This window comes from Anoplopoma fimbria, chromosome 12 (genome assembly GCF_027596085.1).
Source record: "Anoplopoma fimbria isolate UVic2021 breed Golden Eagle Sablefish chromosome 12, Afim_UVic_2022, whole genome shotgun sequence".
NCBI classification, from domain to species: domain Eukaryota; kingdom Metazoa; phylum Chordata; class Actinopteri; order Perciformes; family Anoplopomatidae; genus Anoplopoma; species Anoplopoma fimbria.
In genome coordinates, this window is record NC_072460.1 from 6,056,511 (window position 1) to 6,072,065 (window position 15,555).

General features: G+C 40.4%; 1 protein-coding gene across 1 annotated transcript; it reads left to right on the forward strand.

The window, feature by feature from the left end:
• The first annotated feature begins 183 nt into the window (after positions 1-183).
• Positions 184-10,962, forward strand: si:ch211-207e14.4 (interleukin-17 receptor D). Its single transcript, XM_054608630.1, has 12 exons — positions 184-316; positions 4,246-4,330; positions 6,071-6,229; positions 6,771-6,889; positions 7,853-7,976; positions 8,055-8,093; positions 8,200-8,345; positions 8,496-8,570; positions 9,583-9,649; positions 9,832-9,975; positions 10,090-10,304; positions 10,399-10,962. The coding sequence occupies exons 1-12, from the start codon at positions 191-193 to the stop codon at positions 10,960-10,962; spliced, it is 1,863 nt and encodes a 620-aa protein (XP_054464605.1). The 5' UTR covers positions 184-190.
• Positions 10,963-15,555: the final 4,593 nt, after the last annotated feature.

Here is a 15,555-nt window from a genome sequence, read left to right on the forward strand (position 1 = left end):
CTCCCAGGATCCTGTCACTCACTCTAACGCACCAGCGAGGACACACTGACTTTAGAGTTCAACTTCCACACCGGCTGTGTGGCTTCTTAGTCCACTTAGTGTGTGTGTGTGTGTGTGTGTTTGTGTATGTGGGGGGGTTTGAGGTTCCCCGTTGCTCACAGTTGGACCATGCCACGCTGGCTGTAGCAGCATGTGGAAGGCGGCTCTTGTTTTGTACCAGCTCTTTGCTCTGGGTCAGCCGCTCTGGGCTCAGGATGACATCACCGCCGCCGCTGCCATCACTCCCCAGGACTGCGGCCTGGACTGTGTGCGACAGGTAAACCCAGATAATCCATCACGCTGTGTATTCGCACTTAGGTGGACATTTCGCTTACGGTGTTGACATACGTGCAGGCTGATCTTCTGTTGCTGCCAAAATCCAGGTGGCTATTTCTGTCAAACTACTTAACGAGCCTCAGGTTGTGACTTCACTCTAACTCAGCAGTTTTGGCAAGTTTGCATATACATTGTATCCAGAAACCTGAAAAAATAAACAATACATATTCTACATTTATTTATCCGACAATAAATAGAGCCGTTGTTTTTTCTGAGATATTCTTCAAAACGTTGTTCATGTGACTTGTGACATTTTACCTGATTTATTCAAATATCACAAGGAGAGAGGGGTAAAAACAAACTCTACTCAAAAGCACTGGTTCCCAACCTAGGGGTCAGGCCCCCCCATGGGGCCACTAGATAAATCTGGAGGGTCACGAGTGACTAGATTCGGAAAACAAGCAGAAGAAATATCTTTCATAACGTCATAATCTAACATAATTTTCTCTGTTTTTTTTCTAATCAGTGATTTTGCTTGTGAATGACTGGAAACGTTTACTTCTTGATTACCTTTACTTTTAAAAAATCTACCAAATCTGAGTAAGAAAAATTGAACAAGAAGACACAACTTTCAAAGGGTTAGGAACTACTAACCTAGAATACAGACACTTTAATTCTCTGAAAGATTTTTTATTTGTATTAGTTTTTTAGGTTGTACAAAATACAATGTGAAATACAGATTGATACATACATCCCACAACTAACCTTAACCCAAATTTCCAATATGACCTATCAAGTTGAGTTTGATAAATGATTTATAAAAAACGAAGAACATAAATTACGTAAGTAGAGGAAAACATTGAATTTAAAAAGGGTGGTTATTTCCATACTTAGGGAATGTCTTAGGCATCTTTTCTACTTTACCCAGAACTGTTTGACTAATATTTTATTTGGTCAGATTAAATCTCTAATCCATAGATTGACAGTTGGTATTTATTTTTATTTCCATTTAAGCAGTTTAAGTCTCTGATCCAGGAGTTCAGCAAAAGCTATCATGTTTTTGGAGTATTGGTTATTACGGAGATGCAGCGATACCGCACAAAATATTGCTATTATGGCTAGAGGTTCTTTGGATTAATTTAGCATGTCGGAAAATAATTTGAAATCTATATATTGCCAAAAATCTGTTAATTTAGTGCCAAAACATGGGATATGCCCTCACAGTTATACGATTAATATTTGGTTTAAATTTGGCCATTTGAAATTGTGTTACTTTATGTTATAAATGAATTGAAGAGGTTGAGAACTCTGAATCTAATTGTTTCCAAAGTTTGGGAAGAACAAAATATTAAATTGCAAGCATGTTTCTGCAGAAAGCATCTAAAATTTGCTTGGAACTCGTGTTTCCTACGTCCTACTCACATGCCATCCGTCTTTTCTGAACATCTAAATGATGAAACAAAGGTGCGTTGCAAAGTTTCTTTATACTTTAATAGTGATTATAGATACTATATCTCCCATCATCTCAGATACAAAACAGTTTTGTGTTTGTCCTTTTCTTATATCTAGAAGAACAAAACCTCCTCCTTTACTGAAAATCATACAGGAGACCCCCCTTCTTGTAAGAGTGTTATGGCCTTCTCTGTGGAAAATATTGGACACAATGCTTTGAATAGGTAGCTCCAGGCAACCGTCATTGGTTTTAAGCTTTTGGTGCAGAGCTGTTTGGGAGGTTGAAATCTGATGTTAGGAGCATATCAAATGTCTCTCATCAATCTTTAGCAGTCATCCTTTTTTTGTCTTCCCTTTTAGACATACATTTGTGACGAGATTCACTTCGGCTGAGCACAAACGACTCTTCGTGTGCACTCATCTGCATTGTGAGCGTGCCAGTCAAGGCTCTTTCATTTGTTCTCTGCACGCTAACAACATTGATAATGCTCTCCGCTTGCGTGCAAGCAGGTCGTTAGGCTACTTGACTTTTTGACAGTTAGTACACAACCTGACAGGTTGACTCTGCCTCTATTTATGGTCTCCAACTGGTATGGTAATGGAATGCTATGGCGTCTCTAAACCTGCAGTGCAAGTCAACAAAATGTATACGTGTACTTTTAATAAAGGTTTCCTTCTGAAAACAGTTTGACTCTCACGTTCTGACATCACTGAATGATATTTTGGTTTATGATTAATGCCTTAACTAGGAATTTATTTCAACTGGTTCAGGTTACAACACAGAAACCAGATACTGTGAATGGGAACCACATAGCTATTGAGCAATACACTGGAACATAAACAAACAGATCCATACTTGTCTGTTTTTTTTGTCAGTATTATCATTATTATGGTTTAATGTTCCTCATAAACAACACACTTCTTTTTTAAATCTATACTTTGCTTATTATTTAAGAAATTCCTCTGGGATTCAAGTTTCTTTTACAGCACAGAGAGAAAAAACCTAAGGGGGAAAAAGAGCACAAGATGAAGACGGAGTGAAATAATTGTAATATTCTTTTGATACACTGACCACATATCGGAAATCCTAACGTGTATGTTCTTGTCTGAAAACATATCAAAACTTTATAGAGGTAACTTTACAAGTAGTGACATGTTAACAGCTTTTAGCCTGGCTCGAAATCTCACAAGACAGCCGGTCTCGAGGCAGCCGGACGCAATGCATTGTGGGGCAGCTGAGGAGATGCAGTAAGCGAACGTCTCGCATTCAGAAAGTCTTGCTAATGTAGTATATATCAGGGGATTTCTCGCAAACACAAAATCCACAAACTGTGCCGTGTGACAATATATTCTTAATTTCCCATCATGCTTAGCAAAAATAGCATGTAAGAATGTCATGTTTGAACACAGCCTAGGTAACACAAGAGGCTCTTTGCGTAGCAGCCATTTTGATAAGTCAGAGCGGGGTACATACAGGTGTAATTGATAAAATGAACTATGGTACCGTTCTATTTTGTGAGTCACAGCCATTCAACTGAGCCAGCATGCACGACACCAGGAACTAATGTCATAAATTACACCTGTCAAAATGACTGCTGTGAAAAGACCCCATTGAGATAAGAGGTTAAAAATGTATCAATATGCTTCAGGCAGAGCGCTTGTCAGATGATCAAACAAAAAATCTGGATTGCCTCGTTGTCTCCTGAGACATCACCTCTATTAATCATATTGACGAATACAAACCGAGAGCTCAGATCAGTGAGTCTCTTCCTGTCTTTGATGCTTATTTAAATGAACTCAGAGACAGCAGGAGACAGTTATTTTGGCGATCCACCAGCAGTCGGGAGACACCTTGATTCACGATTCCTACCGATGCTTCGATACGTGTTTATAAAGTGTAAGCACTGACGTCACAGTTTATGAGACTGTGACCAAAGACAGCTAATGCTTTTGGCGTCTGATCACTTCTTAAAGGGTCTTACACATCTCACCCCTAAATCGAAGACACATATTTTTCCGTTACCTGTAGTGCTATTTATCAATCTAGATAGTTTTGGTGGGAGTTGCTTATAGTTTTGGAGGTATTGGCCGTAAATGGCCTGCCTTCTCTCCAATATAATGGGACTAAATGGAACTTGGCTTGAGGTTCTCAAAGCATGTATATTACTATTTGGAAAAGTAGAGTGTGTTTTCTTTCCACATTCTTGCCTCTGATCGGCAGCCAAACAAGAATGTACACAGTCCTGGAATTGTGTTGACTCTGAATCCAAGGTGATGTTTAAATGAAACAAAAGCATTTAATCTGTTTGTGTTGGTGCGTACAACTGGTGTGCATATCTGTTTTTGTGCTGTGTTTCTATCACAGGATGGACGTTCGTTCTTCCAGGCTGTTCACATGGCGTGAAACCGCATTCAATATGCATAGGCGACAAAAATGTAATTGAAAGCCTGAATTCATTATTGCTTTCTCCTCTGCAGGGAGGACCTGGGTGTGAATACTGCAGAATAACACGAGCTGACATCAAGAGCGCTCTGGGTTTCAACTCCATGGAAAGGTTTGGAAGTAAGTCTGACTGACGGCAGGAAAATTGCAGGAAAATGACTCTGAGGAACTTTTCAAAGCATTGAATGCACTTAATCCTTCATTGTGCAAACATGTTTTTGCAGCAGTGAGACGTTCTCTAGAGGTTCTTATTGTCCTGAATTAATCTAAAGCAACACTTCAATGCGTCATACTGAGCAGATGCCACATTGTTTGCACAACTTCATACCAGGATCAAAGAACGGGTGTGACCAGTTGTTAATATCACTGAGGACCTAGTAAACAAATGCAGCTGTATTGAGGCTATGACTTTTTCCTTCTAGCGACAGAAAACAAGAAATTCCTGGTATTTCCATGTCATTTATTTGTGTGTTGCTCCCAGCCATAGAATTAAACTGGAAGTGGACATAATCGCTGTGACGCCATCCATTGGTTTGCCAACAACAATTTTGAAGCCGTGTTTTGCGTGCCAATATTCATGTCACAATACTCTTTGGTATGTCAGAAAAAGATTAGTGTATCCCAAAAAATTGTGTGCCAAATGCTGTATAGAACAAACACCAGAATAGCAAGTATGGCAAGCCAGCATGCTTTTTTTGGAGGGTCAAAGTTGAAGGTCATTATGAAGTACTATGTCCCATTGAATGCATACTGCATGCCACAGTACGCACTTTGTAAGAGTAGCTGCAGTATGTACTTAAAGTAAAAAAATGACTGACTTTTTGGCCGTCGCCATTTTTTGGCAACCAAAAGGGGGCACTTAAGATTGGAGCGAAGTACAACCGAATGCTGAATAAGACCAGGCAACCAAATAGGCCACAATTAAATTTCATGAACTAAAAAACACACTGTGAAACGGTTAAAGTTGTACCAACAAAACACAAACAACTCCTAAATCGGACATAGCCGCGGTAGCGACCTGTCAATCACAAGGTACCCCCGCACAGAAGCATACCCTGCTTTATGGTCTATTTTACTCCTAATGGGACCAAAATTTAATAAATGAGCATCATGCTGTATTGAAGAAGACTTGAAACTGGCAATCGAGACCATAAACTCAAGTTTACAATGTTTACTGAGGGAATAAATCAAGAGAGAAGTAGAGTCATTCTCTCATAGACTTGTATATAAACTGACTTCTTTTTGCAACCGACGAGACGCTCCTGATGGACAATAGAAAGAATGCAAGTTTAAGGCACTTGTTTTATTTTTATGTAAAGATCAACAACTTTTCATCCAACTGGCTTTACGTAAACCAATCCCATGGTTATTTTTAGCCAAGCTAGCGGTGTAGCTCTCGGAATGGAAATGTGCGTTAGTTGGTCGATCCACCCCTTTGGTTCGGACTGAAATATCTCAACATCTATTCGATGTATTACCAAGAAATTTGGTTCAGACTTTCGTGTTCCAAAGGATTAATGGTTTATTTAAACTTTGGTGATCCCAAGTTGCTCAGGGCAAAATTATCATTTGTCCATTTATATATTTTAAGAATAAGGTCCACAAAACTAATGACATTCCCATCAGCCTCAGCTTTAATTTGTGTTCAGTGCTAAATAGCTAATGCTGGCATGCTTACTCACTAGGTAAATGTAAATGAACAATGTATGTGTTATGTGTGATAGCATTGTGATTGCGGGCATAGCAACTACGTACAGCCTCACCGAGCAGCTAGCACGGTTGCAGATTACTCTTGCTATGATATACTGAAAAACAGAAAGTTTGACATTCAATGTATCCGTTGTTTTTTTCCCTCCTCAGGTTGCATTCCCTGGCCATGTTTTGAGTTGCTAGGAAAAGAAGACCGTAAACTCTGTCAGCACTACGTCCAAGCACCGAATGATGTGAAGGTGGAGTTAGTAAATGAGCGAGACCCCAAATCGGACACCATTGTTATCTCCTGGAAGCCCAGCTACTATGGTATGTTGTTGTTATGAATACACAAAGCAAAATTCTGCATGCAGTTAACAGCCAGCGTGCCTTCACACACAGAGGCCCTGAAGTGGTTCAGTTGGTTTTAAAGCCTCTGGGCAGTTTTGAAACACATTCATGTCGGTGTCGAGTTGCCTTCCCCAAAGTAATTTGTCATATCAGGGTGACATAAACAAGAATGATTTCAGGTGAAGATAAGTTAAGATAATATAATCTTTTATTTGTCCCGCAGCGGGGAAACATTATTTCTGAGAGGTAACAAAGAGACGCCTCGCATCATAAGAATGCTTCAACGAGTGAGAGGCAGCTCTTTTGATTATTCGGTGTACGACAGGGGCTTTGAAAGGTGACAGTGTTAAAGGCTTTTATGTCAAAAGCTTAATAGACCGTGAACTGAGCTGTTTGAAGCACATGTAGCGCACCCACGTATTTCACATCATTATCAGTATATCTGCAACTTGGATGTTGGATTGCCGCGACGTCTCTGATGCAGATTTCCCTCTTTATCCGTTTTGTGTTTTTTGTGCAGGGATCGCCTTCCTGCGAGGCTTTCAGGTGTCCATCCAGGCTCTGGGAAGGACCAGTGTGGCCTGCCAGCTCTTTCTCTTCCACAGGAACCTCTCCCTCCCAGCTTCACATGCTCAAAGGGTAGGAATGGCCCCGCTCGCTTTGACCTTTTTCCGTCTGGCATGTTGTTTCTCACACAAATTCTTGCTACAAACACTGTTTCCACTGCTTTTACACACAGGAATGTTGACCGCGAATTTTAAACACTAAAATCATACTTTTCATATTAAAACATTTCTATTCAGAGTGGATCCTAAATCTTTCCCACTGCCTTACAAAATAAATTCCCCTAGGAATTATCTTTCAGTACTCATATATTATGACCCGGTGATTGATGCTATATTTTAGGGCGGATCCTAGTGACATCATCGTACTAATAACTGAAAAGTGGAAGTGAAAATATGTCCTGAGAGGAAACAGCTGTGCATTTTACGTTTAAGTGTTTTACGAGAATGTTCAGGAGGATTTAATGTCCCACGTCCTGTAATACGTCATCCAACATTGGATGAGAGCTGAACCAGGGTCACCTGACGAAGGCATTACAATAGCTGCGACTGAAAGCATTCTGTTTTCGGGATGTCTGTCTGTCACTTGCGTACATATGTCCATCGTTACCGTCCATTCACGTGGACGTGGGGTCTTATTCCAATTTCGCACAAACATCCACTTAGATTCAAGGATGATGTCATTAGATCTTGGAGGTCTAAGTTCAAGGTCACTGTGTCCTCACGTCTGTCTCATCTTAATCTTCAAACTCAGTAGAAATGTCTACTTTCACTCAGGGATTAACTTGAGTTCATGTCAAATATCTTGAAAACGATTAAACAACATAAAAAACAACCAATCCAAGTAAAGAAATCTTAGTTGACTGAGGCCAAATTGACTCATAAGTCGACTTATAGACTGAGAGGGGGGGCAGCCCTGAAAGTTGAAGATAGGGGACCTATCACATTAAAGCCGTTCTCCCAAAACATTAATAAAGCATCTGTCAATAACTCTCATCTCACAATGAAATCAAGGTCATGGTTGCGCTGCATTCTACAGGTGTACAAGTCGGACCCTTTCCCCGGCCTCTCCCTTGGTGCCCAGTATGCTGTTACCGTCATGGCTCTGCCAGTGCCTGAGGAGTGGGAGAGGTTCTACCACAGCAAGATCTACTCCACCCGCTGTAAGACAACTTTTAGCTCTGAGGCTATTGCCAGAACAATGTCGAGTCTATAATAATGTGCACATTGTGGTTTCGCAGCATGTGCAGAGAAGAATGGTTTAGAGCAGTGCAAAAAAGGTGAGAGAAAATGTTTGTCATTGTTCCCAAATAAACTGGTACAACAATGCCATCTTGTGACGACCAGCTTTACATCTGTCTTTATTTCGCGGTCTGGTTGTGTTAGACTGGTACCCCAAACATATCGAGGTCCAGCAGGAAGGGACTGCCATCACTGTGACCTTTAACCTGGCTCCCCCAAACCTGGGCATCAGAGACTACTTCTCACTGTGTTACGCGAACGGCATGAAGAAATACACAGACATCACACCCGTCAGTGGTTTCCATTTCTGCAGCTTTATAATTTGTCGTTTTGTCTTCATTCACTGCATCAATATCTTGTTTATGTTATATATATTGTAGAAATAATTGATAATCATGTGACCTTAATAATTGTATTTGCTATGAATTTGATTTCCTTAGAATTCCAGCAAAAACAAAACTCATCACAGCTATCAGCTGAATGACCTCGAAGAAGGAACCAATTACACCTGCGAGGTAAAATTAATTATAAATGAATCTATGCTTGACACTAATTGCATATAATATAAAAACCTCAGGGGGCTTTGTATTAAATATGTGATATCAAAATACTCGTTTAACAAAATAACCTTAACTCAAGGGTCCAGCGGGGCCCAGTTGACGTTATGTCCCCTTTATGAGATATGGGTGACAGCTCTAGGAGTGGACCTTGAGATAAAGCTGCACTAATCAATATGTTTGCGTAATGGCAGAGAGGTCGCAATTTTATTGTTTGGGTTAACTCTCACCACTCTCTTCAACGTCCTTTCTAGCTCAAATCAAACCACTGTGTGGCTCACATTACACATTCTGTCCAGCAACAAACGGCATGCAATCAAAGTTAGCAACTAGCATTCAGTATATATATATACAGTACCAGTCAAAAGTTTGGACACAACTTCTCATTCAATGGTATTTTTTTTTTCTACATTGTAGATTAATATTGAAGACATCCAAACTATGAAGGAACACATATGGAATTATGTGGTAAACAAACAAATGCTCAACAAACCAGAATATGTTTTATATTTTAGATTCTTCAAAGTAGTTGAATGAGAAGGTGTGTCCAAACTTTTGACTGGTACTGTATATATATATATATATATATATATATATATATATATAAATGCCCCCCAAAAATGCTAATGTTGCCTGGTTACCTGGTTGAAATAATCAATTAATTCAGTCTTTAAGCTAATTTTTGTCAAACTACAGTGTCCAAGGTCAAGAATAAGCTTTATTTTATTTATTTTATTTGGGTTATTTGCTAGGGACAGTGCACATTAATAAAACATTTCTGTAAATGCGCCAGAGTAAGTTAAGAGGCTATTTTTCATCTGTAGTCCCTAGACACATGATACAAAGTCACCCTAAAAACATAATATAAGTAATAATATAAATTACAAAATGATGTTAAATAGAACATGGACTAAAAACAAGATCATCTTGCATTGTTAGACACTAACGCTCAACATTTCTCGTGTCACAGATTGCAGCTAACGAAGTGGATGCGGTGAGGAAAACGTTCAATGTTCGGGTCTTGCGCATTCAAACAGGTAAGGGGAGGTTGTTTTGATTGCTGCTGATCCTGGCGATGTATCAATCTTTATGTTGTGGAGAGGGTCAATCCAATGAAAAATATAAAACATAATTTTTAATACGTGTGTGATCAGTCCAATCAGATTTCTCAAATGTCACTCAATTGTCACGTCATCACAACTTCCCCCATCCTCAGGAGGTTCCTCACTACTTCCTATCACTCCGTCTTTGGCTCTGATTCTTCCACTATGCCTGGCTGGGGTAGCTGTGTTTGTCGTCTTATTGGCTGCCCTAACCAGGAGGAGGGCCAAGCTCTGGATCAAGAAACTTAACATCAAACCAGGTGCCAAGACAAACCAAGTGCTTTATGTAAAATCACTGTTTGAGTCTCATGAAAGCTAACTGAATAAGCAATTGTCATTTTCTTACTCCATTTACATCCTGTATCTTCCTCTTTGTCATCACCGAGCAACCAGATTTCTGTCTGTCATCCATTCAGATGTTATCAAGCAGCATCAGGAGAGTGGGACTCAGGAGGAAGTGATGTCATTGCCCAGAAAGAGGCTTACCCCTCCTCGTCTTCTGATTTGCTACAGCAGCTATGATGGTCCGGCACACGTCAAAGCCGTCATGCAGTTGGGAGCCTTCATCCAACAGCACATGGCAACTCAGGTAGTGGACATGACGTTTCATGGTGCATTTTTGCCACATAATATTATAAGATCAGTTTGTTGACATTCTTTATTTTTTATTTTTTGTTCCCCAGGTGTGCCTGGACCTTTGGGACTCTCTGAGCGTGGCCGAGGAGGGCAGCATGTCCTGGCACTGCCGGCAGATCCGGGAGAGCGACTTCATCTTGGTGATCTGCTCTCGGGCCCTCAACCACAGACCGAAGCCTCCATATAGTGACGACGGCGGCGGCGGCGGAGCCATGGAGGCAGACGGAGGGCTCTGCTCCAGGTCCAACGCCTTCAGCTCCGACACAGCCATCCAGCTTATTGGAGAGGAGGTGGGCCGAGCCAAATCCCGGGGTCAGGACCTGTCCAAGTACATGGCGGCCATTTTTGATTACTCCGAGGAGGCTGAGATCCCCTCTGAGCTGAGGCTGGTGTCTCACTACACGCTGACAAGGGACTTGCAGCTGCTCTTCTCACACCTCCATTCGGTGGCTCTGCATGGGCCGGGCCATTACCTGAAGATCAACCATATCTCAGAGGAAGGGTTTACTGAGTTACCAGCCGGAGCAGCTCTGCAGTGGGCTATCTGTGAGGCTCGGATTGCAATGACTTCAAAGAGGCATCACTCTGTGGTAGGGCTGGATGTCGTTTAGAAAATGAACATGCCTGTACCAATAACCTTAAAGTGGTACTGATACCAGATGGGTTTTAGCTCTTGCAGTGGTCAGCTGCGAGCAAAACAGTAAAGATAGCCATATTTTTATCTAGATCTGGGCACAAAAAGGATAGATTAAGAGAGTGGTTTGACTGGAGATAACCAGCCCTACTCTGTGGAGGAATGACAGTTAAAAAAAGGAACCAAACACCGTTATTTAGAGGTAGTTTCAACCCAGTGTAGAATAAAGGTTGGCCTGAAGATAAAAGTACATGGTGCTCACAATCTTCCAGAAAAAAACAGTCCAAACAGGAGAAGCTATGGATGACCCCTTAAGCAATCAATCAACTCACAGCCTCTGCCTCAGCTGTGAACTTTGAACTCCAAAGTGTGTTTAAATGCCACATGTGTGTGTACGGGAAGGATTTGTAAAAAAGAATGTCTAGTTTTGCGTGTAATGGTCAATAAGCTATCCCAGTCTTACCAATTTACTTGGTAGAAATATTTCCTATTTCTTTATATGTCATGTAAAAAGAAGTATATTTGTAATATAAACTTTGTACATATATCAACTATATTTACTACTATTAACTATCTCGTACAGGAGTTATTGAAGTTATTTTTGCGAGTGTTTGCCTTGAAGTACACATTGTCTAATATGTTCATATTTAAAGTCTTGCTTATAGCTTATTTATGCATGTGCATATCTCATATACTTTAGAATGGATAAATAAGGCATATTTAAAAAATGTATTTGATGCCGATGTGAGGATTAACATGTGTATCTTTGTTTTATATGGATTTTTCCATGGATGTGTTTACTAGCTCATCAAATATGTATCCATGACATACTTGGCCAAATAAGCTATTTTATCAAAAGAAGAGTGCTGAATATCAGCAGGATGAAGATGTGAAAGTTACATTAGGCAGAAATAAAACAGGGTCTGATCCATCCAGAGTAACTTTTAAAATTCCTCGTTGTATCTTTAAGAAGCTTCATGTTAACCCAACATCACTGAGGGTAAAGGATCTCACAGAATGCTGGATCATGTTACATTTTGACCATTTTATTGAATTCAACACCAAACAAAGTTTCAGAAAATACTGTGTTGGGAGATACTGCACAGCCCGAAAGTACATGTGAACAGCTGTTGGTCTGTCAGTGTCTCTTTCTTGACCGTCTTGATTTGAAGTGATGCTGAGAGCTTCTTCTGTTTGTGTGTGAGGAGCTTCACAAACCGCCACCACAGAGGAAGCACATAGTGACAGCTTCATCTGTACTGGTGAGTTTGGGACGCTCCTCATCTCCTAGATTGGGTCTGTCGTCTTCTTCTCAGTGTTGACCCACTGGTTTTGGGGGTCTGGAATTAGGTTCGGTACTGAAGTGTGTTTGGAGGACTGCTGAGGTGCTGCAGCTTCCTGTGATGTTTAGCTGGTCGACATCAACTGTTGGATGCATCAGGAAAAACCGATGTCAAACAGATCATGAATATTTATGATACATATGTGATTAAATCATTTATCTAATAACAAGTTGATGATATGTTGATGATAAGAATATGTAATCAACAAACAGGATGTAAAGAGCTAATGTGAAGAACTTTCATTTTGTGTTGATTTTGGCGGTCCCTGTGGACAAAGGTGGTAGTGTTTCTGAGCACCAGACTCCCTTTAAAAAATGTTTTTTTTACTGCAGCAGTGTGAGACAGTTATGTCATTATTTATAGTTTAAACAAGAGTCTTACTTTCTTGGTGGACTGAAACACCTCTGCTGTCCACTTTGCCCTCCTCATCCTCTTGACAGCTGGGGGGAGGTAGGGTGTTGGTGGGGCTGGCAGTTCAGGGATCCAACTTGTCTGATGGGGGTTTGGAAGACAGTTTGGTGCTGAAAGGTGTTCAGTGTGCTGCAGCAGCTTCCTGGGATGATCGGTTGGTTGACATCCACCCTCAGGAGCACCAGGAGACACAGGAGTCCTTGCCTAACATCTAAAAACAAGTAATGAATATTTAATATCATATCATCAGCATACAGTAGGTGACGTTAACTGTAGCTCATCGCAACTTTATGTTAGCTACTTTTGTTGTCTTAATTAAAAGCCTACTTACTTTGGTGACGGAAACACCACACGCTCCATCTTGTCTCGTCTTCAGTCGTCCTTCTGATCTGTTCGGGAGTGAGTTCTTCTTCGTGCTTCTGGAAATTCTGGATGGACCGCAGGAAAGTTGAGTCTCGGTCATCCACGTTGTCTTCTCTCTCCAGTGGGCCGTCTGCATCTGAGTAAAAACATCTGAAGTGATTAAGCTAATTAATAAATAATGCATTAACTGCTAATAATGACTCCTTTAATGTTAATAATTATCTCCATACCTGTATCTCAAGAAATCTTCACAACAAAGAAATCAAAGTACAAAAGAGTGAGTGATCTTTAACTTATAAGTGCTATTAAATGAATAAACACGTATATCATATTTAAGGTCATTTTCTCAGAGTCAGAATCTTGTACTCACCATTTTCCCCAAATGATGTGGGATCAGCAGGAAGCCCACTGACCCTCAGAACAACATGGCAACATGTAGGAGCAGTGGAGATATTTCATTGAAATACCTCAAATGGCTCCTTTCAACACAAAGGAGCAGTGATACGGGTGTAATCAGGCCTGGATCAGGAAGAGGGGTCTCCTCTAACGACCAGGCCTGAGAGGAGGGTCCTATCTATCTGATATATGTATAATTATATTATTGTCACGACACAGGTAGTAACAGAGACGTCTTTTGGAAGTTTTTTTGATCTCCATATTTAACCCGTCCTAAGCCTTGAGGAGCAGTGGGCTGCTGTAAAGCAACAGTTGTGCTTCAGTGTCTCTCACTAGGACACTTTGACATGCAGACAGTAGGAGCTGTCACCCAATCTGTGTTTCCACAAACAGGCCCTCACATATTCTGATACTTGTTCACCTTTAAATTCAACAGATTTGTTCATTTTTACACCGAGGAAGCGTTCACAGTCCTCAGGGAGGTTCATTAAATAAAACAAGGAAACATGGATTTAGTTCTCTTACCTGGACCATGGTGGTCCGGGTAAAGCAGGCCTCCGATCAGCAGCTGGTCCCTAGCAGCCATCCCCTCAAGCAGCTTGCTTCAGGTGTAGGTATCAGTTTAGTTCTGGTTTAGTTATAATAATAATAATTAAGTTGGTGGTTTTTGGTTCTCCAACAAGGTTCGTTTGGTTTTTTTCCAGATGCTTTCAGATCTCCAGAGAGTTGAGCTTTCCAGCGATCAGGTTTTTGCAGAAGGTCAACTCGTGTCAAGTCCAAGTGCAAAGTGGGAATGAGCAAAGGGCTGCTGACCTTAAGTGACCTCTGTCGCGCGTCACCGTCCTGTTGCCATGACTTTCACTGTCGCACATGCGTGTGCGTGTAAATATATATTTTGCCAAATGGATATTTTTTTATCTTCTACATGTTTTTTAGCTTTGAGGTGTGTCTGTTTCTCTATTGACTCCAAGAAATGCACAGAGAAGAGGATTTCTATCTTGTACCAATATATTATGTTCACAATATGATATATGATATTTGTATCGTGAGATGATTTAACGATCAAATAAAGCATATAATGAATCATCATCAGGACCTGCAGCATAAATGGACGTTTCTGTCTATTTTTACTGTCATTTCCACATCACCCTATATTATCTTTAATATTTAGAAGAGATGTATATGTTTGATAAATCATAACTTTGTTTCATTTTTTGTTGTTAACATTACCATCTCCTAATTACAGAAAAGATCTAAAAGTCGTAAAGATATTGACAGATTCGCACTTCCCGGATCAATGTGAGAGGAGTGAGCAGGGACCGTCTACAAAGTGCAACGCTGAAAGGACACACAGCAAACATATTCAATAACTTTATTGTCACGTGTTACCAAAATCCCTTCATGCATCAATAAACTCCTCCTGGTTATACTACTACACTTGTTTTTAGAAAAAAAACGTGATTTACATACTTTTGGTGATTTTTTTTTATTGGGAAAGCATTCCCTAACTTTATTGTTTTGCTGTGTAGTGCAAAATCCCTTCACACATCAATGGTCTCCTCCTATTTAAATAAAAAAATTAAACCTTATTACAATAGGCATGTACATACAAGTACATAATGTAAAAATCTGAATGTTTCTCTACTGACCAGCAGGGGCCACTCCTCTGGTGGCAAAAAGAAGTCCGATTGTATAGAAGTCTATGAGAAAATGACTCTACTCTTGATTTATTCCCTCAGTAAACATTGTAAACATGAGTTTATGGTCTCCATCTCTAGTTTCAAGTCTTCTTCAATACAGCATGATGTTCATTTCGTAACTGATGCTCCATTTAGAGTCAAATAGACCATAAAGCTGAGTATGCTTTAGGGCGGGCTTACTATGATTGACAGGCCACTGCTGCTACCAGAGCCACGGCGTCTCTACGTCACTCCTCCACATACCAAATATGGTAACCTCTGTTCACTTGCCGAATGTTTCATAATATACCAAAATTATGCAAAAGCTCATCTTTTTCCAACTTCAGATTTGCAGCATAACCCGGAGGAGAACGTTGA

Bases quoted from the DNA above. Each gene is read 5' to 3' on its own strand.
- si:ch211-207e14.4 (XM_054608630.1), top strand. From the start codon at position 191: ATGTGGAAGGCGGCTCTTGTTTTGTACCAGCTCTTTGCTCTGGGTCAG. The intron at 7,977-8,054 runs GTAAGACAACTT...GTGGTTTCGCAG, and splicing joins CAAGATCTACTCCACCCGCT to CATGTGCAGAGAAGAATGGT. The intron at 8,571-9,582 runs GTAAAATTAATT...CTCGTGTCACAG, and splicing joins GAACCAATTACACCTGCGAG to ATTGCAGCTAACGAAGTGGA.